Below are 17,285 nucleotides of genomic sequence, written 5' to 3' on the forward strand. Positions count from 1 at the left end.
GATTACAGGCACAGAGCACAGCTGCATTATAGCAGGGCTCGTGCCTGTAAAATTATTAACCCCTTCAGATGGATTACATCGTGGGAAGTGATCTGACATCAGAAGGTATGTATATTGTTGGTTTATTATTTTGCCAAGCGAGGGCCTGGAAATGGATTGAGAGAACAATAAATTATTACAACAACCGCTGTGTTTATTTCATTAAAATACTTTTAAATCATGTGTGTGTGTGTTTTATTAACCATTTCGTACTATTGGATTAATAATGGATAGGTGACATAATTGACGCTTCTCCATTATTAATCTGGCTTAACGTCACCTTACAATAACAAGGTGGCATTAACCCTTCATTACCCCATATCCCACCGCTACAGGGAGTGGGAAGAGAGTGGCCAAGTGCCAGAATAGGCGCATCTTCCAGATGTGCCTTTTCTGGGGTGGCTGGGGGCAGATGTTTTTAGCCACGGGGGGGCCAATAACCATGGACCCTCTCCTGGCTATTAATATCTGCCCTCAGTCACTGGCTTTACCGCTCTGGCGGAGAAAATTGCGCGGGAGCCCACGCCATTTTTTTCCGCCATTTAACCCTTTATTTCAGCAGCTACAGCGCTGAAATTTTGCACATACACACTACTAACATTAGTAGTGTGGAATATGCAAAAAAAAGGGGATATGAGATGGTTTACTGTATGTAAACCATGTCTCATATCCTGTCGGGTTTGTGCAGGAGAAATGAAAAGCCGGCAATTGAATTACCGACTTTTCACTAACACCGCTGCGTATTTCTCGCAAGTCACACTGCTGGTCCGTGTGGAATCCGTATTTTTCTCGCCCCCATAGACTTTCATTGGCGATTTTTTTGCGCAATACGCTAACAAACGCAGCATGCTGTGATTTTGTACGGCCGTAGAAAGCCGTATAATACTGAACTGTAATATACGGCTGATAGGAGCAGCCCCATTGAGAATAATTGTGCCGTATGTTATGCGAGTTTTACGGACGTAGTTTCTGCGCTCTTACGTCCGTAAAACTCGCATGTGTGACCCCGGCCTAAGGATGAAGGTTTATTGTCCCTGTGCAGTGCCAATATTAAGAGGGGACTGGATGCCTTTCTTGAAAAGTATAATGTAAGGCAGAGGTGTCAAACTGCATTCCTCGAGGTCCGCAAGCAGGTCATGTTTTCAGGATTTCCTTGTATTGCACAGGTGATAATTTAATCACCTGCACAGAATGATTCCAGCACCTTGTGGAATGCTAAGGAAATCCTGAAAACATGACCTGTTTGCGGCCCTCGAGGAATGCAGTTTGACACCCCTGATGTAAGGGCTTGTGCACAGGCTGCGGATTGCATTGCGGAATTTTCCGCAGCGGATTTGATAAATCCGCAGTGCAAAACCGCTGCGGTTTTTACTGCGGATTTATCGCGGTTTCTATTGCGGGTTTTCACCTGCAGATTTCTATTGGAGCAGGTGTAAACCCGCAGCGGAATCCGCACAAAGAATTGACATGCTGCGGAAAATAAACCGCTGCGTTTCCGCGCGTTTTTTTCCGCAGCATGTGCACTGCGTATTTCATTTCCCATAGCTTTACATGGTACTGTAAATGCATGGGAAAACACTGCGGATCCGCAGCATGTGCACATACCCTTACAGGTTATATATACTAGATTCCTTAAGGTGTTGATCAGGGAACAAGTCTGATTGCCGTATGTGAAGTCGGGAAGGAATTTTTTTCCCCAATGTGGAGCTTACTCTTTGCCTCATGGTTTTTTTTTGCCTTCCTCTGGATCAACATGTTAGGGCATGTTAGGTTAGGCTTTGGGTTGAACTAGATCAGGGTTCCCCAACTCCGGTCCTCAAGAGCCACCAACACATCATGTTTTCAGGATTTCCTTAGTATTGCACAGGTGATAATTGCATCACCTGGACAGGCAAGCATTCAATCACCTGTGCAATACTAAGGAAATCCTGAAAACATGATGTGTTGGTGGCTCTTGAGGACTGGAGTTGGGGGAACACTGAACTAGATGGACTTAAAGTCTTCCTTCAACCTTAATAACTGTGTTGCTATAAAAAAAAAGTGACAAGATCATTAATATATAATGCATTAGTATTATCAGCAACTCTCTGATTTCTCACTAGCTAATGGAATAATTTAGGGATGTGTGTGCCCTATCGTGTTACAGCATATATATTTGTAGTGTAAATTTTATGAACCCCCCTTCTGTGTGTCATGGTTGTCATTTTTGCTAATGAAGTATACAATGTTTATTGATCTGGACTTGTACATCGTTGTTTCCTTTGGTTGCTGCTTATGATCAAATATGGTTTCCAAGGTCTGTAATAGAAATCTATCCATAAAATTAGATGTTCCGTGTGGGATCCGTTTTTTTTTTTTTTACACACCCATTAACTTGAATGGGTGAATCTTATCCGAGACTGAATATTATTTTCTCATGGAGAGTTGGACCACGAGAAAGACTGATCATCTGAATGGCCCTATTGAATAACATGGGTCAGTGTGCTATACGATTAAAAATCAGCTAGAACATGTCAAACTTATACGTTTGTCTGCATGAGCCCTAAGACCCTTCTTTATCCATGAAAATATAAATAATTCTTTATTGGTGAATTATCTGCTCACTCTCTTCTGTTGTCCCATGTGACTGCTCCCTGACTTAGAATCTTACAAGCAACATCATTGTGAACGGGAAGTTAAGTTTCTATGTTTCTATTTCACTCATAGGAACCCAGAGAACTAGGATATTTTTAGTCTTACCTAAAAAAAGGGAAGATCCCTCTCCAAAACTTGTCGCATTGATAAGGAGATACTAAAAACCAATGACAAGTCACATTTTTTTTTGGAAGTGCATGTGAACAGCAAGGTGGCTTGTTGTTGAAGGGAAATAGAGGAAAAAATAAAAAAATCTTTAAATCTTCAGCATAGCGAGTGTGAGCGAGCTGAGTGTGACCTGAGCGTAAGTGTGGACGGCGGTAAGTGTGACTTGTGATTCAGTGAGGAGGTATTTGGAAGGCCTTTAACAAATACCTGTGTGAATTTGTGTGAGTTGTTGAATTGGGAGTAGCTATATTCACAAGGGGTTAACTTAGGGTGGGCGGTCATAATCAAGGGTTTATAAGGGGCAGCTGTTTGAGGCTCAAGTCCTTTTTGGAAGTGCATGTGAACAGCAAGGTGGCTTGTTGTTGAAGGGAAATAGAGGAAAAAAAATAAATCTTTAAATCTTCAGCATAGCGAGTGTGAGCGAGCTGAGTGTGACCTGAGTGTAAGTGTGGACGGCGGTAAGTGTGACTTGTGACTCAGTGACTTTGGAATCAGGGAGTTTCCAAGGGAGGAATTGCTGTTCCAAGTGTTAATTAATACTTTGTATTTATTTTTAATTAACGTTTGTGTGGTGCAATCCCCATTAGGAAATGTGCTCCACAATTGTTAATGCCATCCAGTGCACATCTTGCCACATGTATGCAGTCCTTGATCAGCCGGTCGAGGGTGCATACTGCTGTGCGAGATGTGAGCACGTTGTGCATTTGGAAACCCAGATACTGGATCTAAATGTGCAGCTGGCAACACTGAGATCCATAGACAATATGGAAAGGAGTCTTCTGCTCACAGAGCAGACGCTCAATGGGATAGATGAGGAGGGGGATGGTAGGATGGAGCTGCAGGACAGTGAGGCAGTTAGCTGGGTGACCGTTAGGAAGCAGGGTAGAGGGAAGAGTGCCAGGGAGGCTAGTCCTGATCTTTCACACCCCAATAAGTTTGCTAAGTTGGCAGATGAGGGGGATGCCAGTACAGGGGTAGCACTGCTGCAGCCAGGCATGTCCTCTGAAAGCCGGAGGAGTGACTGCTCCAGTAAGGAGGGAAATAGGAGAGCAGGGCAGGCCAGACAGGTGCTGGTAGTGGGGGACTCAATTATTAGGGGAACAGATAGGGCAATCTGTCACAAAGACAGGGATCGTCGAACGGTGTGCTGCCTACCTGGCGCTCGAGTCCGACACATCGCTGATCGGGTGGACAGATTACTGGGAGGGGCTGGTGAGGACCCAGCGGTCATGGTGCACATTGGCACAAATGACAAAGTTAGAGGTACAGTGGGGCAAAAAAGTATTTAGTCAGTCAGCAATAGTGCAAGTTCCACCACTTAAAAAGATGAGAGGCGTCTGTAATTTACATCATAGGTAGACCTCAACTATGGGAGACAAACTGAAAAAAAAAAATCCAGAAAATCACATTGTCTGATTTTTTAGCATTTTATTTGCATATTATGGTGGAAAATAAGTATTTGGTCAGAAACAAGCAATCAAGATTTCTGGCTCTCACAGACCTGTAACTTCTTCTTTAAGAGTCTCCTCTTTCCTCCACTCATTACCTGTAGTAATGGCACCTGTTTAAACTTGTTATCAGTATAAAAAGACACCTGTGCACACCCTCAAACAGTCTGACTCCAAACTCCACTATGGTGAAGACCAAAGAGCTGTCAAAGGACACCAGAAACAAAATTGTAGCCCTGCACCAGGCTGGGAAGACTGAATCTGCAATAGCCAACCAGCTTGGAGTGAAGAAATCAACAGTGGGAGCAATAATTAGAAAATGGAAGACATTCAAGACCACTGATAATCTCCCTCGATCTGGGGCTCCACGCAAAATCCCACCCCGTGGGGTCAGAATGATCACAAGAACGGTGAGCAAAAATCCCAGAACCACGCGGGGGGACCTAGTGAATGAACTGCAGAGAGCTGGGACCAATGTAACAAGGCCTACCATAAGTAACACACTACGCCACCATGGACTCAGATCCTGCAGTGCCAGACGTGTCCCACTGCTTAAGCCAGTACATGTCCGGGCCCGTCTGAAGTTTGCTAGAGAGCATTTGGATGATCCAGAGGAGTTTTGGGAGAATGTCCTATGGTCTGATGAAACCAAACTGGAACTGTTTGGTAGAAACACAACTTGTCGTGTTTGGAGGAAAAAGAATACTGAGTTGCATCCATCAAACACCATACCTACTGTAAAGCATGGTGGTGGAAACATCATGCTTTGGGGCTGTTTCTCTGCAAAGGGGCCAGGACGACTGATCCGGGTACATGAAAGAATGAATGGGGCCATGTATCGTGAGATTTTGAGTGCAAACCTCCTTCCATCAGCAAGGGCATTGAAGATGAAACGTGGCTGGGTCTTTCAACATGACAATGATCCAAAGCACACCGCGAGGGCAACGAAGGAGTGGCTTCGTAAGAAGCATTTCAAGGTCCTGGAGTGGCCTATCCAGTCTCCAGATCTCAACCCTATAGAAAACCTTTGGAGGGAGTTGAAAGTCCGTGTTGCCAAGCGAAAAGCCAAAAACATCACTGCTCTAGAGGAGATCTGCATGGAGGAATGGGCCAACATACCAACAACAGTGTGTGGCAACCTTGTGAAGACTTACAGAAAACGTTTGACCTCTGTCATTTCCAACAAAGGATATATTACAAAGTATTGAGATGAAATTTTGTTTCTGACCAAATACTTATTTTCCACCATAATATGCAAATAAAATGATAAAAAAACAGACAATGTGATTTTCTGGATTTTTTTTTTCTCAGTTTGTCTCCCATAGTTGAGGTCTACCTATGATGTAAATTACAGACGCCTCTCATCTTTTTAAGTGGTGGAACTTGCACTATTGCTGACTGACTAAATACTTTTTTGCCCCACTGTAGGTGGAAGGTCCTTAAAGATGATTTCAGGGACTTAGGCTGCAAGCTGAAAGCAAGGACCTCCAACGTGGTATTTTCTGAAATACTGCCTGTACCACGTGCCACGCCAGAGAGGCAACGGGAGATTAGGGAGGTTAATAAGTGGCTCAAGAATTGGTGTAGGAAGGAGGGGTTTGGGTTCCTGCAGAACTGGGCCGACTTTTCAGTGGGCTACAGGCTCTACGCTAGGGATGGGCTGCACCTCAATGGGGAAGGTGCAGCTGTGCTGGGGGAGAAAATGGTTAGAAGGTTGGAGGAGTGTTTAAACTAGGGAATGGGGGGGGGGGAGGGTATTCATTTTATAGGTGGGGAAGATAGTGCAGATAGAGACCTGGGCACAAATAAGGAAGTTGGGGGTGGCGGAGGCATGGGGGGTGGGGTTAGAACAGTTAGTAATTTAAGAAAGAATAGAGGTACAGAGAGGAACATCAAGTGCATGTATACTAATGCCAGAAGCCTCGCCAACAAAATGGACGAATTAGAACTAATGTTGTTGGAACATAATTATGACATGGTGGGGATATCTGAAACATGGCTGGATGAGAGCCATGACTGGGCTGTTAACTTGCAGGGCTATAGCCTTTTCAGAAATGACCGTACAGATAAGCGAGGGGGTGGGGTGTGTCTGTTTGTAAAATCGACCTTAAAACCCATCCTGTGTAATAATATAGGTGAATCTAATGAAAATGTAGAGTCCCTGTGGGTGGAGATAAGGGGAGGGGGAAAAAATAATAAATTACTGATAGGGGTTTGTTATAAATCTCCAAAAATAATGGAAGCAATGGAGAATATCCTTGTAAAGCAAATAGATGAAGCTGCGACTCAAGGAGAAGTCATTATTATGGGGGACTTCAACTACCCTGAAATAGATTGGGGAACAGAAACCTGCAGTTCCAGTAAAGGTAATCGGTTTTTGACAACTATGAGAGACAATTACCTTTCACAACTGGTTCAGGACCCAACAAGAAGGGGGGCACTGCTAGACCTAATATTAACCAACAGACCAGACCGCATATCAAATATAAGGGTTGGGGGTCACTTGGGGAATAGTGATCACAAAATAATAAGTTTTCATGTCTCCTTTAATAAGATGTGTAGTAGAGGGGTGACAAGGACACTAAACTTCAGGAGGGCAAATTTCCAACGGATGAGAGAGGATCTTGGTGCAATTAACTGGGACGATATCCTGAGACACAAAAATACACAAAGAAAATGGGAGACATTTATTAGCATCCTGGATAGGACCTGTGCACAGTATATACCGTATGGGAATAAACATACTAGAAATAGGAGGAAACCAATATGGCTAAATAAAGCTGTAAGGGGCGCAATAAGTGACAAAAAGAAAGCATTTAGAAAATTAAAGGATGTAGGGAGTGAGGAGGCATTAAATAAATACAAAAAATTAAATAAATTATGTAAAAAGCAAATCAAGGCAGCAAAGATTGAGACAGAGAGACTCATTGCTAGAGAGAGCAAAAATAACCCCAAAATATTCTTTAACTACATAAATAGTAAGAAACTAAAAAATGATAGTGTTAGCCCCCTTAAAAATAGTCTGGGTGAAATGGTGGATGAGGATGAGGAAAAAGCCAATATGCTAAATGACTTTTTTTCATCAGTATTTACAAAAGAAAATCCCATGGCAGCCAATATGACTAGTGATAATAATTCCCAATTTAATGTTACCTGCTTAACCCAGCAGGAAGTACGGCGGCGTCTAAAAATCACTAAAATTGACAAATCTCCGGGCCCGGATGGGATACACCCCCGAGTACTGCAGGAATTAAGTGCAGTCATTGATAGACCATTATTTTTAATCTTTAAAGACTCCATAATAACAGGGTCTGTACCACAGGACTGGCGTATAGCAAATGTGGTGCCAATATTCAAAAAGGGGACAAAAACTGAACTCGGAAATTATAGGCCAGTAAGTTTAACCTCTACTGTGGGTAAAATCCTGGAGGGCATTCTAAGGGATGCTATACTGGAGTATCTGAAGAGGAATAACCTCATGACCCAGTATCAGCACGGGTTTACTAGGGACCGATCATGTCAGACTAATTTGATCAGCTTCTATGAAGAGGTAAGTTCCGGTCTGGACCAAGGGAACCCAGTAGATGTAGTGTATATGGACTTTTCAAAAGCTTTTGATACGGTGCCACACAAAAGGTTGATACATAAAATGAGAATAATGGGGATAGGGGAAAATATGTGCAAGTGGGTTTAGAGTTGGCTCAGGGATAGGAAACAAAGGGTGGTTATTAATGGAGCACACTCAGACTGGGTCACGGTTAGTAGTGGGGTACCACAGGGGTCAGTATTGGGCCCTCTTCTTTTTAACATATTTATTAATGACCTTGTAGGGGGCATTCAGAGTAGAATTTCAATATTTGCAGATGACACTAAACTCTGCAGGGTAATCAATACAGGGGAGGACAATTTTATATTACAGGCTGATTTATGTAAACTAGAAGCTTGGGCTGATAAATGGCAAATGAGCTTTAATGGGGATAAATGTAAGGTCATGCACTTGGGTAGAAGTAATAAGATGTATAACTATGTGCTTAATTCTAAAACTCTGGGCAAAACCGTCAATGAAAAAGACCTGGGTGTATGGGTGGATGACAAACTCATATTCAGTGGCCAGTGTCAGGCAGCTGCTACAAAGGCAAATAAAATAATGGGATGCATTAAAAGAGGCATAGATGCTCATGAGGAGAACATAATTTTACCTCTATACAAGTCACTAGTGCGACCACACTTAGAATACTGTGCACAGTTCTGGTCTCCGGTGTATAAGAAAGACATAGCTGAACTGGAGCGGGTGCAGAGAAGAGCAACCAAGGTTATTAGAGGACTGGGGGGTCTGCAATACCAAGATAGGTTATTACACTTGGGGCTATTTAGTTTGGAAAACGAAGACTAAGGGGTGATCTTATGTTAATGTATAAATATATGAGGGGACAGTACAAAGACCTTTCTGCTGATCTTTTTAATCATAGACCGGTGACAGGGACAAGGGGGCATCCTCTACATCTGGAGGAAAAAAGGTTTAAGCATAATAACAGACGCGGATTCTTTACTGTAAGAGCAGTGAGACTATGGAACTCTCTGCCGTATGATGTTGTAATGAGTGACTTATTGCTTCAATTTAAGAGGGGACTGGATACCTTTCTGGAAAAGTATATTACAGGGTATATATATTAGATTCCTTGATAAGGCGTTGATCCAGGGAACTAGTCTGATTGCCGTATGTGGGGTCGGGAAGGAATTTTTTTCCCCATGATGGAGCTTACTCTTACCACATGGGTTTTTTTTGCCTTCCCCTGGATCAACATGTTAGGGCATGCTTGGCTATGGGTTGAACTAGATGGACTTAAAGTCTTCCTTCAACCTTAATAACTATGTAACATGTTGATTTTCACTCTTCTTTAACTAGAACAGGAGTTATAAACAAGATTACTTGATTACCCAGTATTTAGCTTTTCTACCGGGAGATTTTTTTTTTCCTCTTTCTGATAAATGGGAAATATTATTTTTCTGAAAAATACAAGAACTATAGAGTGATGTTTAAGATGGTTTACATTACATAGATGAAATTTTTTTATAGAAAGAGACAAATCTATAGAACAGAGTTCATAGTAAACATTCCAAAAAAATAAAATAAATCTTCTTTATTACAATGTTAGGTCTATTGTCCCACCCCAACACAGAAGACATTCCAAATATTGTTGTTTCTGTAAATTATTTTAAATCCATAAACCTTATGTCCATAATGAGCAGGACACATTTAGGCAGTGGCCTAGGTGCTGGTGAGAGTACAGTCAATGTCTGTCTTTCAGTGTCAACTCCGGTGATTACAATAAAGCCAGCAACATTTTTTTCATCCAAACCCTCATCTGCTGTACTATTATCTATGGGAACAACACTCAAGAGATGATGTGCCATGTCTCTGCCTGGTGTGACAGGCACTAGTTTCAGCTGGTTGTCTTCTTGTGACATCCCCAGTGGAAGGCAGGAGTCAGGAATCGATGGAGCTCCAACTTTGTAGACTTTCACTTCTGAGAATTTTACCTCAAAGGCATGAGGATAAAGCGATCTACGTGGGCCATAGAAATACTCCCGAACCCGCATATCCCTGGCTTCCCTCCGACATTCTTTAGAACGTTCTGAAGCTCCACCAGACTTTGGAAGAAGCAGTGTGTGGACAAAGTGGGGGAGGTCCCTCCGCAAATCATTGTACAGTCTTTCTTGGTCCAGGACTATGACAACATCTACTTCAAAGGCAGATGCTGCATGTATCAATGCCTGATAACCAGATCCTTTAACCCAACCACAGGTGTTTATAAGACAGCCACTGACTGATGCACGACGATTCGCTTCACATCGGAGGTTGAAGACAGAAGCCAGACGGGATGTCAGCTGAGGGAAGAGAGAATGGAAGTGAGAATTTACAAACAAGCTATGTAATAATTAGTGATGAGTGAGTATACTCGTTGCTCAGGTTTCCTGAGCACGCTCGGGTGATCGCCAAGTATTTGTTAGTGTTTGGAGATTATGTTTTCATCGCGGCAGCTGAAGGATTTACATCTACTAGCCAGGCTGAGTACATGTGGGGGTTGCCTGGTTGCTAGGGAATCCCCACATGCATTCAAGCTGGCTAATAGCTGTAAATAATTCAGCTGCGGCGATGAAAACTTAATCTCCGAACACTAACAAATACTCAGAGATCACCCGAGCGTGCTCAGGAAACCTGAGCAACGAGTATACTCACTCATCACTAGCAATAATTCCTTTATAAAACCTTTAAAAAGCACATATCACTAGTATGTGACTTGCATTTTATTTACAAACTAGATGGTGGCCTGATTCTAACGCATCGGGTATTCTAGAATATGTATGCGTAGTGTATTGCGCAGCCCACGCTGTACATTGCGCAGCCCACGCTGTACATTGCGCAGCCCACGCTGTACATTGCGCAGCCCACGCTGTACATTGCGCAGCCCACGCTGTACATTGCGCAGCCCACGCTGTACATTGCGCAGCCCACGCATATAGCAATGTGGGCATGATATCCCTGTCAAAAAAAAAAAAGAATTAAAATAAAAAATAGTTATATACTCACCTTCCGTTGGCCCCCGGATCCGGATTCGGATCCAGGAAGCGGTTACCGACGCTTGGGATCCACCGAGCCGCTCGCGCCGCCCGCCATCTTCCGTTCCCGTCGATGCATTGCAAAATTACCCAGAAGACTTAGCGGTCTCACGAGACCACTAAGTCGTCTGGGTAATTTCGCAATGCATCCTGGGAACGGAAGATGGCGGCCGGCGCGAGCAGCTCAGCGGACTACTGGACGGTGAGTGTAGCAGGTTTTGTTTTTTTTATTATTTTTAACATTACATTTTTATTTTTTTACTATTGATGCTGCATAGGCAGCATCAATAGTAAAAAATTGAGGACACACAGGGTTAATAGCGGTTACGGAGTGCGTTACCCGTGGCATAACGTGCTCCGTTACCGCCGGCATTAACCCTGTGTGAGCGGTGACCGGAGGGGAGTATGCGGGCGCCGGGCACTGAGTGCGGGGAGTAAGGAGTGGCCATTTTCTTCCGGACTGTGCGCGTCGCTGATTGGTCGTGGCAATGGTTGTGGGCGTTTTGCCACGACCAATCAGCGACTTGGATTCCATGATAGACAGAGGCCGCGACCAATGAATATCCGTGACAGAAAGAAAGACAGAAAGACGGAAGACAATTATATAGTAGATAGAAAGACACATACCAAAAACTTTTTGAAATAACCCTAATTAACAAATGAAGAAAATAGTCCCTACACTAACGCTAAAATGACTCTACTTTTTAGCAAAAGTCATGTCCAAAATTACAGGTTGTGGGAATCCAGTATCCTGTGTGGCTTTCCACAACTCTTCACAGCCAGCTATACAGTCAGACTGAGATCTTGCAGATTATTGTGAGATCTTGTCCTGACTAAAGCAGAGTTTGTACCGTAAAAGAACATTTACCAATCTGTAAGGCTAGTTTCACACTAGCCTTTTGAGGCGCTGCGGACTTCCTCCGTGAAGCCCCGCCCTCGGCTGCACCTCTGCCGCTAGCTCCGCCTACTTCTGCATGCGGCCTGCGTACCTATCTTTAACATTAGGTACGCAGGTCATGCTGCTGTATGCGGATGCTTCCGCATGCGGCGTTTTGACGATGTGGGGGAAAAAAAAAAAAAAAAAAAAAGCTACAAGCTGCGTCCTACGCTGGTCACCGCATCGTCAAAACGATGCATGCGGAAGCATCCGCATACAGCGGCACGACCTGCGTACCTAATGTTAAAGATAGGCCGCATGCAGAAGTAGGCGGAGCTAGAGGCGGAGGTGCGGCCGAGGGCGGGGCTTCACGGAGGAAGTCCGCAGCCCTCCGCAGCTCCTCCAAACGCTAGTGTGAAACCGGCCTAACTAGTTTAAAAATGCAAACTGCTCTTGCTCACTTAGAATAGTGAGATCTCATGACAACCTTTCATTTAACAGATATGGCAACTGTAATGACGTAATAAAGTATGGATAACTGATACAAAATAAAAATGCCTAAAAACTCAGCAGAGATGGGCAAAATGATTTGCAGTACTCAACTCCAACAGTCCTCTGCTGCAGCTGAACTTTGTATCCAGCACCCCTGGTTTTACATCTCCTGGGCGCCAGTTTCTTCCTGCGCCATGTAAAGTCATGACAAGGGGTGAGGCCTAGTGACTAGAACCATGGATTGTACTAGAGGTCTAACTGGGTACCACAAATCTTTTTACTCTGCTCTAAATTATAAGAACATGTTCTGAAAAAGATCACAAAGAAAGGTAACAATAACTTAATGACAGCAGAATGCACTATGAGGTGGTACCTGGTTTGGCTTATGTTGAAACAGGTTATGTCATCACAATGCAATGTACTCTTCTGTTGTCCTCAGTGTTATTGTTTCAGAGGGTATCGAAAAAAACTTACAGAACCACACGACTTGGAAAGTATAAAGAGCTTCAGGATCCGTTTGTGTATCTAATTCTGACCAAAATCAAGACCTGGGCCAGGTCACCATATACCAAGAACTTATTTAGACCGGTTTTTAAATACGAGCTACGGAGCACCCAACAGTGCCCCAGATACTCACCTTGTTGTACAGCTTAATGTTCGTTCCTGGAGTAGTAGATCCAAAGTGATAAACAAGTGGAGCCTGAGCAGAGAACCCTTCCTCCACATCTGCAGGTCTCTCCACACACAAGGCCCCAACTGTGCCAGGTACTGACACTGAGCCTTGCCCCACATCCAGCTCAACCAGCGTTGGTCTCCGACCTCTCCGCACAGCATAATTCAATAGAAGACGGCAGAGCGTGGACTTTCCCACATCTGAAGGGCCGGCCACTAAAACCCGAGGCCCTCGCTCTCCTTCTCGCTCCGCTTGGGCTCGCATCTGCTCAAGTCCCACATGGCTGTTGAGATAGAGCAACATAGGGGTATCTTTTGACACATACGCCACATCAGGGCTTCCCCACAGCTGGACAGTACAGCCATGCCATGTAAACACAGCCCCCCTGCTCCCTGGGGGGAATGTGTATTTTTTGTTCTTTGTCAGCTCTGTGCCAAACGCCTCCGCGAGCCCGGAGATCAGCTCCACTTGTACTGGGGCCGAGCCTTCCACCTCCAGCCGCAGCTCTGTCTCTTTCTCTAGCTCAAACTTAGTGGAAGGCCCGCTGGAAGATGGCCAGGATCCTCCAGCTTCAGAAGTTCCTCCAGTAAGCTGGTCATCGGAGGACATCTTGATCTGAAATGAGACGTATCTACACGTGAGAAGGCGAATACAAGACGTATAGGTACGGCCATACTTACCGTAAATCAACATGTGAAAGAAGACTGTCTGGAGGAGACACTACCAAACTCCATGTAGTCGGGGCTGGGGACTCGGGGCCCCCCAAACAGTCGGGGCTGGGGACTCGGGGCCCCCCAAACAGTCAGGGCTGGGGACTCGGGGCCCCCCAAACAGTCAGGGCTGGGGACTCGGGGCCCCCCAAACAGTCGGGGCTGGGGACTCGGGGCCCCCCCAAACAGTCGGGGCTGGGGACTCGGGGCCCCCCCAAACAGTCGGGGCTGGGGACTCGGGGCCCCCCCAAACAGTCGGGGCTGGGGACTCGGGGGCCCCCCCAAACAGTCGGGGCTGGGGACTCGGGGGCCCCCCCAAACAGTCGGGGCTGGGGACTCGGGGCCCCCAGTCTGCAACAGAACACTGCTCTCAGATACAGCAGGCTTGGTGGCACTATAACGCGCCAGGGAGCAGCTGTGAGGACTTCCTGCTGCGATGCACAGACATTCCCGTGGCATTTAGCAAGCACAATGAGAGGCAGGGTGGACATGCTGCCGGTGGCCATGTTTCCGAGGCCTGGGAATGAGCCGGAGCTCCCAGCTCCACGTGTCTGTACACTGAGGGCAGGAGCGGTGAGTGCCAGGCCCGGATAATAAGCCGCTTCCACCAGCTGCAGCCACACGTCTGCTCGCTACTCACCCGCAGCGCTGCTCTAATGGTAGAGGCTAAATCCAAGTCGGCTGAAGGGCCTCTGCTGACGTCATGCCCATGTGACCAGAAGGGGCGGCGCCTCTTCCTCCATAGAGCAGTAGAGCAGACTTCAGGATTTCAGGAAGCTGTGGATGTTATGGGGGGATTTGGATGATTTTGGGGTCACAGATCAGGTAAGCTGATGTTCATGCACGAGCTGGGAGTCTGCCTGGGGAGATGGGGGTGATGTTGCTTGCATGGGGCTGCATGTACATGGTGGAGGTCTGCCTGAGAAGGGGGTGATGTTGCTTGCATGGGGCTGCATTTGCATGCTGGATGGGGGGTCTGCCTGGGGAGAAGGGGTGATGTTTGCATGGGGCTGCATGTACATGCTGGATGGGGGTCTGCCTAGGAAGAAGGGGGTGATGCTTGCATGGGGCTGCATGTACATGCAGTAGGGGGACTCTGCCTGGGGAGAATGGGGGTGATGCTTGCATGGGGCTGCATGCTGGAGGGAGGGGCGGTCTGGGGAGAAGGGGGTGATGCTTGCATGGGGCTGCATGCTGGAGGGAGGGGCGGCCTGGGGAGAAGGGGGTGATGTTGCTTGCATGGGGCTGCATGTACATGCTGGAGTGGGTCTGCCTGGGGGGAAGGGGGTGGTGATGCTTGCATGGGGCTGCATGGCATGCTGGAGGAGGAGGGTTTGTCTGGGGAGAAGGGGGAGATGTTGCTTGCGTGGGATTGCGCGCTGGGGGTCTGCATGGGGAAGGGGGCGATGCTTGCATGGGACTGCGCGCTGGGAGTCTGCCTGGTGAGGGAGGTGATGCTTGCATGGGACTGCACAATGGGAGTCTGCCTGGGGAAGGGGGGTGATGCTTGCATGGGACTGCGTGCTTGCAGTCTGCCTGGGGAAGGAGGTGATGCTTGCATGGGACTGCGTGCATGGGGTCTGCCTGGGGAAGGGGTTGATGCTTGCATGGGACTGCATTCTGGAGGGGCCTGCCTGGGGAAGGGGGTGACATTGCTTGCATGGGACTGCGTGCTGGAGGGGCCTGCCTGGGGAAGGGGGTGACGTTGCTTGCCTGGGACTGCGCGCTGGAGGGGCCTGCCTGGGATTGCGTGCTGGAGGGGCCTGCCTGAGGAAGGGGGTGACGTTGCTTGCCTGGGACTGCATGGGGAAGGGGGTGACATTGCTTGACTGGGACTGCGTGCTGCAGGGGCCTGCCTGGGGAAGGGGGTGACGTTGCTTACCTGGGACTGCGTGCTGCAGGGGTCTGCCTGGGGAAGGGGGTGACGTTGCTTGACTGGGACTGCGTGCTGGAGGGGCCTGCCTGAGGAACGGGGTGACGTTGCTTGCCTGGGACTGCGTGGGGAAGGGGGTGACATTGCTTGACTGGGACTGCGTGCTGGAGGGGCCTGCCTGGGGGAAGGGGATGACGTTGCTTGCCTGGGACTGCGTGGGGAAGGGGGTGACATTGCTTGACTGGGACTGCGTGCTGCAGGGGCCTGCCTGAGGAAGGGGGTGACTTTGCTTGACTGGGACTGCATGCTGCAGGGGCCTGCCTGGGGAAGGGGGTGACATTGCTTGACTGGGACTGCGTGCTGGAGGGGCCTGCCTGGGGAAGGGGGTGACGTTGCTTGACTGGGACTGTGTGCTGGAGGGGCCTGCCTGGGGAAGGGGGTGACGTTGCTTGACTGGGACTGCGTGCTGGAGGGGCCTGCCTGGGGAAGGGTGACTGCATGCTTGGGGGTCTCTGTGGGGAAGGGGGTCATGTTCCTTGCGAGCGGGGCTGGGTTTCTGTTGGGAAGGGGGGCTGCGTGCTGGGGGTCTCTGGGGAAGGGAGGCTGCATGCAGGGGGGGGTCTACCTGCAGAATGGGGCTGATGTTATTCGTGTGGATCTGCGTGGGGTAGGAGGCTGATGTTACTTTCATGGGTCTGCGTGGTGTGGGGGGCTGATGTTACTCGCATGGTGTAGGGGGCTGATGTTACATGCGCTTTGCAGGTCAGTGTGTGATGTCACTTGCGGTGCTGGTGCTCAGGGAAGTATAGTGCTACGTGTGTGGGGGCGAACAGGGGAGGGGGTGAATGATGTTGTTGCAAATCTGAGGGATTGATATTACTTAACATGAGAATCTCTGCCTGATGGTGAGGAGTGAGTCCTGTTTTTTTGTTTTTTTTTCCTTTACATAAAACGTTTTCTCATTAACCCCTTCACGACGTTGCCCTTTTCCGTTTTTGCGTCCTCTTATTTCGCTCCCCTCCTTCCCAGAGCCATAACTTTTTTATTTTTCTGTCAATTTGGCCATGTGAGGGCTTGTTTTTTGCGGGACAAGTTGCACTTTTCAACGACATCATTGGTTTTAGCATGTCGTGTACTAGAAAACAGGAAAAAAATTCCAAGTGCGGTGAAATTGCAAAAGAAGTGCAATCCCACACTTGTTTTTTGTTTGGCTTTTTTGCTAGGTTCACTAAATGCTGAAACTGACCTGCCATTTTGATTCTCCAGGTCATGACAAGTTCATAGACACCAAACATGTCTAGGTTACGTTTTATCTAAGTGGTGAAAATAAATTCTAAACTTTGCTTAAAAAAAAAAAAAAAAAAAAAAAAAAAAAAAAAAAGGGCCATTTTCTAATACCCGTAGCGTCTTAATTTTTTGTGATCTAGTATCAGATGAGGACTTATTTTTTGCGTGCCGAGCTGGCGTTTTTAATTATACCATTTTGGTGCAGATACTTTCTTTTGATCGCCCGTTATTACATTTTAATGCGATGTCGCGGCGACCAAAAGAACGTAATTCTGGCATTTCAAATGTTTTTCTCACTAGGCTGTTTAGCGATCAGGTTAATTCTTTTTTTTTACTGATAGATCGGGCAATTCTGAACGCGGCGATACCAAATATGTGTAGTTCTTTTTTTTTTTTTTTTTTTTTTTATTGTTTTATTTTAATTCTGTGCAAAGGGGGGTGATTTTTTTTTCATATTTTTTTT

At 46.6% G+C, this 17,285-nt stretch overlaps 1 protein-coding gene across 1 annotated transcript; it reads right to left on the reverse strand.

Moving 5' to 3' along the window:
* Window positions 1-9,413: 9,413 nt before the first annotated feature.
* CLP1 (cleavage factor polyribonucleotide kinase subunit 1) lies at window positions 9,414-14,394 on the reverse strand. Its single transcript, XM_077255284.1, has 3 exons — window positions 14,303-14,394; window positions 12,917-13,567; window positions 9,414-10,178 (listed from the first exon to the last, which is right to left on the reverse strand). Exons 2-3 carry the CDS (start codon window positions 13,559-13,561, stop codon window positions 9,501-9,503), a joined length of 1,323 nt encoding a protein of 440 aa, XP_077111399.1. The 5' UTR covers window positions 13,562-13,567; window positions 14,303-14,394; the 3' UTR covers window positions 9,414-9,500.
* Window positions 14,395-17,285: the final 2,891 nt, after the last annotated feature.

The sequence above is a fragment of the Ranitomeya variabilis genome, chromosome 4 (genome assembly GCF_051348905.1).
Source record: "Ranitomeya variabilis isolate aRanVar5 chromosome 4, aRanVar5.hap1, whole genome shotgun sequence".
Taxonomy (NCBI): domain Eukaryota; kingdom Metazoa; phylum Chordata; class Amphibia; order Anura; family Dendrobatidae; genus Ranitomeya; species Ranitomeya variabilis.

Coding starts and splice junctions, on each gene's coding strand:
- CLP1 (XM_077255284.1), bottom strand. CDS start 13,561: ATGTCCTCCGATGACCAGCTTACTGGAGGAACTTCTGAAGCTGGAGGA. Junction 10,179..12,916: donor ACATTAAGCTGTACAACAAG/GTGAGTATCTGG, acceptor CTCTTCCCTCAG/CTGACATCCCGTCTGGCTTC.